The sequence below is a fragment of the Microcaecilia unicolor genome, chromosome 3, assembly GCF_901765095.1.
Source record: "Microcaecilia unicolor chromosome 3, aMicUni1.1, whole genome shotgun sequence".
In the NCBI taxonomy this organism is placed as follows: Eukaryota; Metazoa; Chordata; class Amphibia; order Gymnophiona; family Siphonopidae; genus Microcaecilia; species Microcaecilia unicolor.
The window spans coordinates 102283056-102297256 of record NC_044033.1 but is presented as its reverse complement, the minus strand read 5'-3'; the positions used below and the strand labels follow the sequence as shown (position 1 = coordinate 102297256).

The window sequence follows — 14201 nt, the reverse complement described above, 5'->3', positions numbered from 1 at the left end:
CTTTTGCCGGCGAAGTGACAGGAAAGCGGTGATGCTGTAAAAAATGCCGCTTTCGATTATACTGATTTTGCCGCTTTTAAGAAATCGCCGGCCATCTCCCGATTTGTGTCGGAAGATGGCCGGCGATCACTTTCGATTATAAGCTGGTAAGTGTGCATTTGCAGGATTTTGTGTTACTTCATGCAGTGGCAGGCAGTGAGGAGAGAAGAAAAGTGTGTGGGGGAAGGAGATCATAGGCAGCAGAATGGGGTGGGCCACAGGGACCATGGCCCTACCAATTTTTTGTCCACACAGCATCTACCTATCAATCTATCATGACAATGTTGCCACATTCTGCAGGTGTGGTTTTTATGCACGCTGAGGCCCCCTTTTACTGCAGCTGGGTAAAAGGTAGGTCTTTCTTTTCTGCAGGAAATGGCCCTGCGGCAAGTAAAACACTTGCCGCACGGCCATTTCATGGGGGGGCCTTACCACCACCAATTGAGGTGGCTGTAAGGGCTCCTGCGCTAACCCGACAGTAATCAGGCAGCACTCGGCACTGCCTGATTACCGCAGGTTACACAGCAGTACTACAAAAATAAATATATGATGACGTGCTGGGGTGGGAACTACCACCGGGCTTCTGCGGTAGCCCAGCAGTAGTTCCTTTTTAGCAAGCGATAAGCCTGTATTGGGCATACCACCATTTTGTAAAAGGGGCCTATTGTTTTTCCCATTGGGCATCAAAGCCAAATGAAATGCTGGCTTTAAATTTTATTTAATTTAATCAGTACCTATATTCCACTTTTTCAGTCGTAGAAAGTACAGAGTGTAATACGTAAAAATCATTAAAGAAAATAAAACCTGATAATCATTAAACAAAAGTAACATCACATAGGTGGTTATTTTAGAAGCTTTATTCTTGTTTTGGACCTCTGAAAACTGATGTCCATATTGCATGGATGTCCAGATCCCGATTTTACAAAGGCAGGATATGAATGTCTAACACTGCAGTATGTCACAGCAGTATGTCACAGAACTCTCTAAAGTCTGTAATGACCTGTTCCTTGCCAAATCCAGAGGCCACTACTCCATCCTCATCCTCCTTGATCTATCCGCCGCTTTTGACACTGTCAATCATGATTTACTCCTTGCCACACTGTCCTCATTCGGGTTCCAGGGCTCTGTCCTCTCCTGGTTCTCCTCCTATCTCTCCCACCGCACCTTCAGAGTTCACTTTCATGGATCTTCCTCCACCCCCATCCCGCTATCTGTTGGTGTTCCCCAGGGATCTGTCCTTGGACCCCTTCTCTTCTCAATCTACACCTCTTCCCTGGGCTCCCTCATCTCATCTCATGGCTTCCAGTATCATCTCTATGCGGACGACACCCAGCTGTATCTCTCCACACCAGACATCACCGCGGAGACCAAGGCAAAGGTATCGGCCTGCTTAACCGACATTGCTACATGGATGTCCAACCGCCACCTGAAACTGAACATGTCCAAGACTGAGCTCATCGTCTTTCCACCAAAACCCACTTCTCCTCTTCCTCCACTCTCTATCTCAGTTGATAACACCCTCATCCTCCCCGTCTCATCTGCCCGCAACATCGGAGTCATCTTCGACTCCTCCCTCTCCTTCTCGGCACACATCCAGCAGATAGCCAAGACCTGTCGCTTCTTCCTCTTCAACATCAGCAAAATTCGCCCTTTCCTCTCTGAACACACCACCCGAACTCTCGTCCACGCTCTCATTACCTCTCGCCTTGACTACTGTAACTTGCTCCTCACCGAACTCCCACTTAGCCATCTATCCCCCCTTCAATCTGTTCAGAACTCTGCTGCACGTCTTATATTCCGCCAGAACCGATATACTCATATCACCCCTCTTCTCAGGTCACTTCACTGGCTTCCAATCCGATACCACATTCAGTTCAAGCTTCTCCTTCTTACCTACAAATGTACTCAGTCTGCTGCCCCTCACTACCTCTCTACCCTCATCTCCCCTTATGTTCCCACCCGAAACCTCCGTTCACAGGACAAATCCCTCCTCTCAGTACCCTTCTCCACCACTGTCAACTCCAGGCTCCGCCCATTCTGCCTCGCCTCACCCTATGCCTGGAACAACCTTCCTGAGCCCTTACATCAAGCCCCCTCCCTGCCCATCTTCAAATCTTTGCTTAAAGCCCACCTCTTCAATGCTGCCTTCGGCACCTAACTCTTACCTTCTGGATATCCAGACTGCCCCAATTTGACTGCCCCTATCGAACTGACTATTCACTTGTCCTTTAGATTGTAAGCTCTTTGAGCAGGGACTGTCCTTTTATGTTAAATTGTACAGCGCTGCGTAACCCTAGTAGCGCTTTAGAAATGTTAAGTAGTAGTAGTAGTAGTAGTATGTCCATATGGAAAGGGATGTGTGGTCTGTGCATGTTTTGAAAGGGACTGGGGAGGGCCCAAACTATGGATGTTCATCTCAAATTACAGAATGAGAAGGGGTGTCCAAGTTTAAAAAGATGTATGACCGTATTTAGATCTGGTACTTAGCACGTCCAGGTTACAGAAAGGTGCTCAGATTGAGCGGTTCTTTACTGAATGGAGATAAAGGAAGTCACAGTAGGCATTTTTTCTGTCCCTGGAGTGATCACAATAATTTAAAAACAAGAACCAAAAATTACAAAAATCTGCAATAAGACTTGAACCAGAAACTTGTGGCTCACCAACCTGGTAGTTAGTTGGCTGTTTTAACTATTAAGATATTCTTCCACGTACAGATATAAGTGGCCATTTTGTAATATGGATGTTCCTTTGCTGCTACAACCATGTCCAGGCTGTTCTAAAACACATGTGGGATGGATGTCCACATTTTGAGTTGACTGTCCTTTCTAAATGCCCTTCATAATGTCTTCATTTAAAACCTACCACTCACCTTAGAAAAAAAACCCTCAGCCACCTCCATTAAAATCCAAGCCACAGTCTCAGGGCTGCATTATGATTTTTGTGGGTCCTAGGAACATTTGTCTTTGTGGGCTCCTCCCTTGTTGGCATTTAATATATGACTTGCTTTTAATTTGAAGTGTATATATATTTGATTTGTATTTGATTCGTATTTTATGTATTTGCATTCTACTTATTGCATGTATTTTTCAAGGCCGAAAGTCAAGGCATGAAAATAAATAGCTTCTACTTTATTTTTATTCTTTATGATTTAAAAAAATGTAAACATTTTCAAGGCACTGTGCTTATTGTGCCTAAAGGATAAGTCTGCCCTGCTCAGCCTTAAGCAAATCAGAGGGGAAAGAACAACACAATAAATCGTGAAGCAAAAGAAGTGTATGGGAGCCACAAGGTAGAGCCAAATACATAGGAAGCAATTTTATTCAATAACCCAGCATGGCCCGTGTTTCAGCAGATGCCTGCGTCAGGGGTCAGATAACAGTCACAGCCAAATATATGTTGACCTTAAATTATTTGTTCGTATCCTGGAGAATTGGCTGACTCTCATTTTACCATCCAAAATATGATGCCCAGGTGGGATTTGTCCAGGGTCGTCAGTCTGTGCTTAATGTCAGGAAACGTCTCCTTGTGGTTGCTATTGCCCAATGCACTGGTACACCAGCAATATCAGTAAGCCTGGATGCAGAAAAGGAATTTGATCAGGTGGATTGGCCATGTTTATTTACTACGCTGCAGTATATGGACATGGAGAGTTGGTTCCTTTGAGCCCTTTGCGTGCTTTATTCTAATCCATTTGGCAGCCATATTGGTAAATGGCACTAAATCCTTGTGTTTTCCAGTCAAACGAGGTACCAGACAAGGGTATCCTCTGTCCCCTCTTCTCTTTTTACTATATTTAGAGCCTTTATTGCATACGATCCAAAGGAGCTGTGACATACATGGGGTGAAGATTGGTACTTTTGAAATAAAGGTCCTCGCTTTTGCACCCTGCTGACCCTAACACAATCACAAGATTCCTTGCAAAGTTTACTTAACCCAGTGGCAGAATTTTCATACTACTCGGGCTTTCACCTTAATCTTACCAAATCCACAGTGCTACCTTTACAAGATTCAGTACGCAAGTTGTGGACTGGCCAATTCCCATTGACTTGGGCAGATTCTCATATTTGGGAATTATCATACCTAAAAGAATAAATGATCTCATCTCCTCTAACTTTCAACCTTGATTTTCTATAATGAAAACATATCTTGCTACCTGGAGGACACATACCCACGTTGGGCAGGGTGGCCCTGTATAACATGATGCTACTACCTCAATGGCTATAAATTTGTCAAATGCTCCTATTTTTATTTTCTGTTGCACATGGCAGGGCTTTGACTAAGATTTTGAATGCATACTTATAGAGGGGAAAGTGAGCCAGGATGACAATAACAAGGGCTTATTTGACCAGAGATCGTGGAAGACTGGGACTCTTGTCAGTGAGACTTTTCTCTCTGGCTTGCAACATGAGACACCTAAATGACTGGTATAGAGGTACATCCTATTTTTCATATACCCCACTTGAGACTTCTTTGTTTCTTCCTCACTTCAGTTTTTTATTACATGCCTGGTCTCGACACTTGAGTGTATTGCTATCATTATCCTATTTTCCTACCATTGCAAACCACATGGCAATGGATTTGTATATAGCTTGGGAGAGAATGGAAAGTATCTCCCTTTTTATCAGTGCATGGCAACTGGAATTTTATACTGGGCATGTCAGCGGCTCACTTTTGAGTTTGGCAGCAAAGAGGCATTCATGAACTGTTCCACTTGGTAGATGATAATGGTGTCATATGCTCCTTTTCATCCTTGAAGACTGAATACCACTTTAGGAACTTTAGATATTTTTTCATATTTGCAGGTACAACAATATATTCACTCCCTACCAAGTGCATCACTTACAGTGATCATGCATGAACAAATAGCAGAAACTTACAGTTTGGAAGCACAGCAGCAAGTCCCTTTCTGCTTTCATCACAAATGCTTGTTGGACCTAATACCAGCCTATGACTTTATGGCATTGGCTCAGAAATGGTCAGAGGATCTACAAGTGCAAGTCACCCCTGAAATCTTACACAATATCTTGTGAGTACTTTCTACTTTGACCAAAGGTTTTCTTCACTGGGAACAACAGTACAAGCTGGTTATGAGAATATACATCTCACCCCATCCTGAATTTAGCGCCCACTTTGGAACATTGTCAGCCTATTTGAAATGTAGCAACCCAATGGCAACATTGGGACATCAATTTTGGTCTTGCCTTACTATTCAAGCTTTTTGGACTCACTTGGGTGGTCATCTCTCAACAATGTAGAAATCCCATTGGACCCCTCGCCCATTATCCTTGTTTGCTAAACATGACATGGGCCGTCCCCTATAGAAGGGTTCTTCAGCCTTTGTGAAATGTGCAGTATTATTTGGGACAAAATGCATCTTGCAAAAATGGCTATTGGTGGACCCTCCTTTGGTGAGTCAATGGAGATCCTTAATGATTGTTCAGTTTTCCATGGAGAGATGTATTTTGGATAATATGGACTCTGTCCCTGCTCACTGTTACTGCCAGACATGGGAAATCTTTTGGACCACTCTGACACCAGCGGCACGCAGTCAGATACTTAATTGCTGACATATAATAATTTCTGACACTGTAATGCAGCACTGAGTGACCCTTAATGTGTTATTGTGGGGTTTTTTGTTTTTTTTTTCAGGGGGAGGGGTGTTTGATTTGTTTATGTCCTTAAAACATACACTGGATTTACCATGCTACTAGTGATATGTTTGATGTTATGTATTTTTATGTTGAAAATTTCAATAAACAGATTTGAATAACAACAAAAAGATTTCCTCTCAAATTCTTTTCAGCCACTAGTTGGCTCTTCTGGCTGCTTTTTTCAATTTCTGAACTTTTGTTGTGGCTTGGCTTTGCCTCTCTGTATTCCTCAGCTGCTTAGGGAAATGTACATTTTTTTTCTATTTTTGTGTTTTGCAGAGTGCAGGAGACAATGCATTTCTGTTTCTCTTTTACCAGTATTGTACTGCGTAGAGTCTGGCTTTCTTGGACAGGTGTGTGTGTGTGTGGGGTCTCAATTTCAGTTTTTGACTGTATGGTTTTTGTGGTCCTTTATTTTGTATCACAATATGGTCTCTCCATGTTCTGCATGTGTGACTAAAGTGAAGGATTTTACTAGCATACAGTATCTGTGTAGAAATCTATAACAGTCCAGCTTGTTCTAGGTTCCCAGTAGTAGATATATTGGTGATCTAGGGCCCAGTGCAATATTGTAGCATTGTCTTTTCATAGGTGAATTAGGGCTGTTATGGTCTGGTAAGTTTGCTATATAGGTTTTGAAAGTCTTTTTCGCAGGGTTTTACATTATTTTGCAAAGTGCCTGGCCCTATTTAAAAGCAAACCTTTGGCACCCAAAATAAAAATGCTCAAGAGTAGTGGTCTTCACATCCTGTAGAGTCATCACACAAACAAATCCCACCTGTTTGAAACAAAGTGTCTGTCAGTGAAAGGAGCGTGTGCTGTTCCTGAGGTGATGATTACAATTTGAATGTGTTTTTGTGTGGTGAGTTGTAAGAGAGATAGCACCAATGTTGGGGAATATGGAGTTTGTGATTCAGAAATGGAGGCTTAGAGTTTTATTTTGAGATTCTGTCCAGTCTTGTAGAGAATCCAGACTTCACTCCACACAGAATTTGTTGAATGTTGCCATCAATTATAATGGTGGAGGGAGATGATTTCTTTATGCATAGAAAGCCGTAGAGGGACATAATCGAACGCGAACGCCTATGTCCATGGGCGTCTATGTCCGAAAATGGGTACGTGAAGAGGCGGGACAGACCGTATTTTTGAAAAAATGGACGTTTTTCAGCTGGGCGTTTGTTTTTTTTTGCGATAATGGAAACTAAAAATGCCCAGCTCAAAAACGTCCTAAGCCGAGCCATTTGGTTGTGGGAGGGGCCACGATTCGTAGTACACTCGCCCCCCTGACATGCTAGGACACCAACTGGGCACCCTAGAGGTCAGTGTGGTGGACTTCAGACAATACACCCACATGTATAGCTCCCTTACCACGGGTGCTGAACCCCCAACCCCCCTCCCCCAAAACCCACTACCCACAAATGTACAACACTACCATAGCTGTTAGGGGTGAAGGGGGCACCTACATGTGGGTAGAGTGGATTTTGGAGGCCTCCCATTTACCAGTACAAGTGTTACAGATGGGGGGGGGATGGGCCTGGGTCTGCCTGGCTGAAGTGCACTGCGGTACCCACTAAAACTGCTCCAGGGACCTGCATACACGCAGGCCTCTAGGACTTGTTGCTGCTATATAACATTGGCACAGCAGTTGACACCTGAAGACTAATCTCTCCGAAAACGTCCTTTATTGGAATAAGCATGCTTACTCACAGTTAACTGCAGATCAGAGGTTGTGCCCCACTGGGAACGAGTCTCCCTGGTACTGAGATGAGCAGTAGGTCAGAGCTGGCAGAATGCTGTTCAATGCCCTCTTTCAGCCACATTCAAGGGAAAAACTAAGTTCTGTAACGTGGCTAACACATGAAAGGGATCTAAAACTGTCTTACAAAAATGACCACTACCTCATGGACTACCGGAAACAAAACAGGGCACACTCTGACCCAGTAAGCAGGGGGGAAAGCACCATGGGAGTAGAGCCTACCAACTACCAACATCGTGAGCATTTGCCACAAGCTAGTGGAATCACGGAGCCCAATACCCTACACCCACCACAATGCATTGCTGATGTGACTCTGCAGTGCGCATAACAGAAAAGGTGTCACACTCACCCGAGAGCCACATCAGAACCAGGGAAAGGCTGTCACAGGATAGAACACATTCTGCTGTCATAGAGGTGGGTATGGCATTTGAGGCTGGCATAGAGGTTGGAAAAAAAGTTTGTAAAGTGTTTTTTTTTTTGGTGGGAGGGGGTTAGTGACCACTGGGGGAGTCCGGGGAGGTCATCCCTGATTCTCTCCAGTGGTCATCTGGTCAGTTGGGGCACTTTTTTGGGACCTGTTCATGAAAAAAAGGGTCCAAAAAAGTGACCCAAAATTGCGGTAAAAATGCCTTTTTTTTTGATTATCAGCTAAAGACACCCATCTCTCCTCGGCCGATACCCACACCCCAGTTCCGCCTTCACCACGCCTCCAACACTCCCCCATCAACTTTATCCGTTTCTGCGACGGATTGCAGTTGGAAATGCCCAAAATCGGCTTTCGATTATACCAATTTGGGCGCCCATGGGAGAAAGACGCCCATCTCCCGATTTGAGTCGCAATATAGGCGTTTTTCTCTTTCGATTATAAGCTGGATAGTATCTTATATTGCTAACTTTAAAAAAAGGGGTTGGGAGGAGGGGTGTGTGATGTGGTGGTGGACATGTGTGGAAAAGCCACTTTGCCTTGCCTCCCTCTATACCTAGCTTGACCTCCTGTTGCCATCTAAATTATTTCTGTCTATCGAGGCACCAAAGCAAGTTCAAGGATTTACACCAGCTGGTTTTCTTTGCCCCTGATGCAGTCGTTTGTTGGCGAAACATGGCCATGTCGGGCACTTGTATGTGAATCCTGGGAATATTGATAAACCAATAAAGACTGCTTTTCTTCATAAGGTCTGCTTTTCTTTCTGTTCTACTATATCCATATGTACTCCTGCAGGTCCTTATATATATTCTACAAAAATCCCAGTGTTCAGTGAATCTTTCATAAAATACTCCAGAAATTGTCTGATCTAGACCTCCTATGTAAAATTGGGCTTCGTGTCCGTTTTCAGAAAAGGTAACCAAAAAAGGAAAATAAAAAAAAAAGATTTATACTATACCATCAGACTAATGAAACACCTACCAGCACTACCACTTATTTGCCCTGTGTTACACCAACCTCAGCATTTTAGTGCCGGAGGCCTTTAGCATTAAAACAAGATGTCAAGGAATTATATTGAAGAGGCAAAAGTGACATGCAATAGTGCTGACTGTTGCTGGCAATATGAGAGCCCAGATCTGCTTCTCTACAATTTTTTCTGCCTGATTATTTTTCATTTCACTGTTTTATTTAAGTTGGAGAATATAATACTGAAAAGATAAACATGATCTCTGTAGCAGCCTGTGCAATAAGTTCACGTGTGCCAGGGATGCGATGCAGATTTTGACAGATAATAAATCAGGGAGGGGCTTAAAAATTCCAGATGGAGTGGAAAATTCCCATTGGGTGGTAAAGCAGGGATTAGTAAAGTGCTCTCTGCAAGAAAAACAGATTTATACAAAGCAATGCCAAGTTCTAGGAGTATGTGCTTGCCCCATTCTACCCTGAACACTGAAGTTCAGCAGAACAGTTCTATATATATATATATATATATATATATATATATATTTTATATATATATATATATTTTTTTTTTAACTAACATTTTCTAAAATGAGCATAAGGCACCATACACCTGTATTGGGTAATTCTATACAGTGTGTCAAAAGTTGACCGCCAATGAGGTGTCAAACATTTGGCACTTAAACAGAAGCTAATGGTAGTTAAGCATCAAAATGGGGGAAATATGACAGTTTGGCACCCAAGTGCATTTAGGCACTGTTCTCTAACTGGGTGCCTCACTGTTCTTGCACAGTGTTTCCCAAGTCTGGTCCTGTAGTACCTCTTGTCAGCCAGGTTTTCAGGATATCCACAATGAATATGTATGAAAGAGACTTACATATAATGGATGCAGTGCATGCAAATCAAGTTCATGCATATTTATTGTGGATATCCTGAAAACCTGACTGGCAAGGGCAGTGGCGTAGCGAGGGCCACTGCGCACCCCCCCCCCCAGGTGCAGCATGACACCCCCCCTCGGCACATCAACCCCCCCTCCTCGGCGCATCACCCAAGCCCCCCCCCGAGTGCATTCTTGCCTGCCGTGTGCACACTGCTGGGGGGGGGGGGGGGTGTCGGTTCCGCTGGTTCCCTGCTCCCTTTGCCCCGGAACAGGAAGTAACCTGTTCCGGGGCAGAGGGAGCAGGGAACCAGAGGAGCTGACACCCCTTCAGCGGTGTGCACCCAGGGCAGACCGCCCCCACCACCCCGCCCTTGCTACGCCACTGGGCAAGGGGTACTCCAGGACTGGACTTGGGAACCACTGTTGTAGCACATAACTGCAAACGGGGCATTCACATGGGAAGGGCATAGGTGGGGCATGGACATTCCAACTTATTGGTTGCATGCTTTATTAAATATTGTCTATTAGGTACCTAACTGCAGCATTTAGGTGCTCACAGAGCAGATGTAAGCGGTTATGCCTAACTTTAGGCACCTGGGACCAGATTCTACATAAAGGGCTAGATTCTATGTATGACGCCTGAGAAATCCATGTGTTAAAAAAAATATGCCTAGGCATATTTTCTAAGGTACACCTAAATTTTATAGAATAGGTTAAATTTCCACCCAGTATATAGTCATGGCCATTTACGCCATGTTTGACGTGGCGTAAATCCCGATGCCTAAATTAGGCACTAATCAGGTGTATCCTATAATAATGCACATAGATTTTAGAAATGCCCATGCCCCACCCATGACCATTCCTCCTTTTCAACAATGTGACTTAGAAATTAAGCGCAGCATGTTATAGAATACACTTAGTGAGTTATGCACGTAAATCTCAATTAATGCCAATTACTGCTGATAATTGCTTGTTAACATCCAATTAGTGTTGATTAGCTAGTTAACCAATTAATTTATGCAGATTGATATAGAAAACACTTTGGTTTCCACATGGAATTTTAGGCGCCATATATAAAATCTGGGGAATAGCGCCAAAAAAATTGGCGCTGAAAAAGAGCACACTTAGCACTATTCTATAAACCTCGCCTTAAGTTAGACGTGGTTTACAGAATATGTGTAGCACCCATTCCTGTGACTGACTAAAATGTAGGTGTGACCATTTACACCCACTAAAACCTGGAGTAAATGCCTGTGCCTAACTTAGATGCAGATCAGGCATATTCTATAAGTGTGTGTAATTTCTGGAATACCTATGTCCCACCCATGACCATGCCTCCTTTTAAGATCCACACATTAGAATCTATATGCACCATTTTACAGAATATGCTTAGAAAGTTGCACACATAAATTCTAATTAGTGCCAATTAGTGCCAATAATTGCTTGTTAGTGGGCAATTATCAGCACTGTTTGGCTTGTTAAACAATTATGTTGTGTGTGTAATTTGGCCACACTGTCAAATTGCATGTGCAAATTTATCGCCATATTTAGAATTCGGGGACTCAGGGGCCCTTTTACAGAGTGGTGGTAAGCCCAACGCGGGCTTACCGCTTGCTCTTCTGGGACTACTGACAGCCCAATGCAAGAAAACTTCCAAAACATCAAGGTAAAACAAGTGAAAAACAAAAACATTCAAGGAAGATCTCTACTGAGAGAACTTTCCCAAAGTACTGATGTGGGATGTTCCACAACCACAAGAAATGTGACAAGAATGGGAGAAATGGAAAGGTTCTCTTGAACAACTACATATCCCATATACTTATATCCCTGCAGCACTCAGTACTGCCTCTCACAAAGAAATCTGCATCTTCTCAGATGCTTCAGAAAAGACCATAGCTGCAGTGGCGTACTTGAAAGCTACAAACACAAATGGGCTATCTCACATGGGACTCATCTTTGGTAAAGCCAAGTTAGCACTTGAACCCAATCATACCATTCCATGTTTAGAATTGTGTGGAGCAAGTCTAGCAGTAGAGATAGCAGAAATGATACTAAATGAAATGGACATTGAACTAGATGTAGTCAATTTTTGCACTGACAGTAAAGTTGTCCTGGGCTACATCTATAATCAAACCAGGAGATTTCATGTGTACATTAGTAACAGAGTTGAGTATGAGCAGAGGTCAACATGACCAGAATAGTGGCATTGTGTGCCAACTGACCAAAATACAGGAGATTGTGCTACCAGAGCAGTGCCAGAATCTCATCTAGTGGAAATCACGTGGTTATCAGGACCAGACTTTATCCTAAAACCTGAGCACATATCTCTAGTGACAGAGAACTCCTTTGAACTCATAAATCCTGACTCTGACACAGAGATCTGTCCAGAGATGACTATTCTTGTCACCAACATTGCATCTTCATCTCATCAACCAGCTGATGAAAAAGCAGACATCTACCACCAAAGTACCATCAGAGATACAGAACTACAGATCATCAGTGACAACTTGGTATCACCTGGGAGCTTCTACACAAGACTTCCCTGGAAGACAAGGAACTTATTCAGCAGAGCCATCACTGAGCCAGTGATCCACACCACAAAGAGATGAGGACAATGTGGACCATAGTCCACTCCAGAGATTTTTCTCTCTTTTATATTGTTTGTTGTTTGTGTTGTCAGTCTCTCGTTTCAGTTCCTGTAAAACTGCAAGACAGAAGTCACCAGAACAACGGTGAACCATTGACAAGCAAGAAGTTATCAACCTTCAAGATCCAGCTTTATTTATTTATGGACTTTGTGATATTTATAAGTTGAGAATTTAAATAGTGGTATCTACTGATATCAGGCGGGGAGTGTTTTACCCCCATATTCATATAAATAACAAACAAGCAGGTTGTTTGTTATTTATATGCATATATGAGACACTGGTATAGCCAAATTTGATCTCTGTACGTTTTAAGTAGGCTAGTACTACAAAGTGATGTCATTGTAGTCCTATTGCCTTATAGGATTTTTTTTATTGGCTGGCCCTTGTCCCTGCATATGCTGGGCAGTAGCCTGCCCCTTCTCTTTCTATTGGGGTTGAGAGTGTGTCTGCAGCATGGTTTTCTAAGAACTGTAAGCTGAATTTGCTGTACCTGTTGAATACTCTCCTTTCAAGCTACTGTAAAATAACCAAGCTTTTATCAGTTTAAAAGTATTCACAGCATCTACTCTCTCAGCTTGGTGCTGAGATCTCCTGGCTCCCCTGGTATACAGGGTGAGCTGGTAGAGAACAGATTCCCAGTTCTGCAAGACAAAGACTCTTGTCCAGCACATCTAAGTGTGTTATTTCCCTTTGTTTGAATTGCATTAAAGAAAATTTGGTTCAAGAGTTCTGAGTCTTCACAGTGATGTTCTATACACTGGTTATCTGCATGCTAATCTCCTCTGTACAGAGACCCTATCAAGAGAGAGAGCAGATCAATGATGAAATCAAAACATTAAAAATTCCAGAAGAAATAGAACCTAGAGTCGGACAATATATCTATTCCTTAAAATAAGGCGAGAGAATACAATTTAACTGTCTCTCTCTGTGTCACCCCTTCAGTGTGTCCACCTTGATACTACTTCCTATTCTTCTTTCTTTTGTCTGGCCCCTTCTCTCTGGAATTCTTTACCCTCTGCTCTGACAGCTGAGATTTTGTACCCTAGTTTCTGTTGTCTCCTTAAAGCCCACTTATTTTCTCTGGCATTTCCTTAATTTCATGTCCATGTTACAGGTTTCAGTGGGTGATTGGTTGTCCCTCTGTCCATGCTCTTTCTTGCTGAATAGGAGTACCCTGACCTATGGGTACCATCTTGTAACTCAAAAACAATTTTAATTGTGAAGTTTTAAAGAATATGTATAAATCACATTCTGACATTTAATCACACATTTACAAGGCATTTTCAGGAAAGATAATGCTCCCACAGCCAATACTTTGGGATACATTAATAAGAACTGCTTATGATTTTTCAGTATGACTTTTACTACATCAGGAAATCATTAACCTTCAAAGCACAAAAAGAGGACTTTCTATGTCTGAAGTAAAGTTTGTCCTTACCATAATCTAAAGTCATAGTCACTAGAAGGTGGATGATATAGCTGACTCATCTTTAGAGGATTCCAAAAATGCTGCCAAATTCAAATTATCCTCTGAGATAGGGGAGAGGTGGCAGAGATTGAGCTGGCACATTAAGTATTCCCATCATACACCATTTAAACATATCTTGTGCAGAGATTCCTGGTATCCGTGGGAAATTAATCAAACGAAGATTTCTTTGACAAACCGTGTTTTCCAAATTCTTATATTTGGTCTCAAGTTTAGAATTTCCTTTGACTTTAGAAACAGTCAACTTTTCCACTTGATTGAAACCAGATTCTAATTTCTGTACTGAATTCTGTAATAACACAGTTTGAGACTCTTGTTTGTCCATTCAATGCCCTAAACTCAATTTTGCATGTATTA

The 14201-nt window shown here is 42.6% G+C and overlaps 1 protein-coding gene across 1 annotated transcript in view; it reads left to right on the top strand.

The window, feature by feature from the left end:
* PAX1 (paired box 1) overlaps window positions 1-11902 on the top strand; it is a 59191-nt gene extending 47289 nt beyond the window's left edge. The window contains exon 5 of the mRNA XM_030194673.1: window positions 11544-11902. Within this exon, the coding sequence (XP_030050533.1) occupies window positions 11544-11902 (359 nt within the window). The remainder of the gene's footprint in view (window positions 1-11543) is intronic.
* Window positions 11903-14201: the final 2299 nt, after the last annotated feature.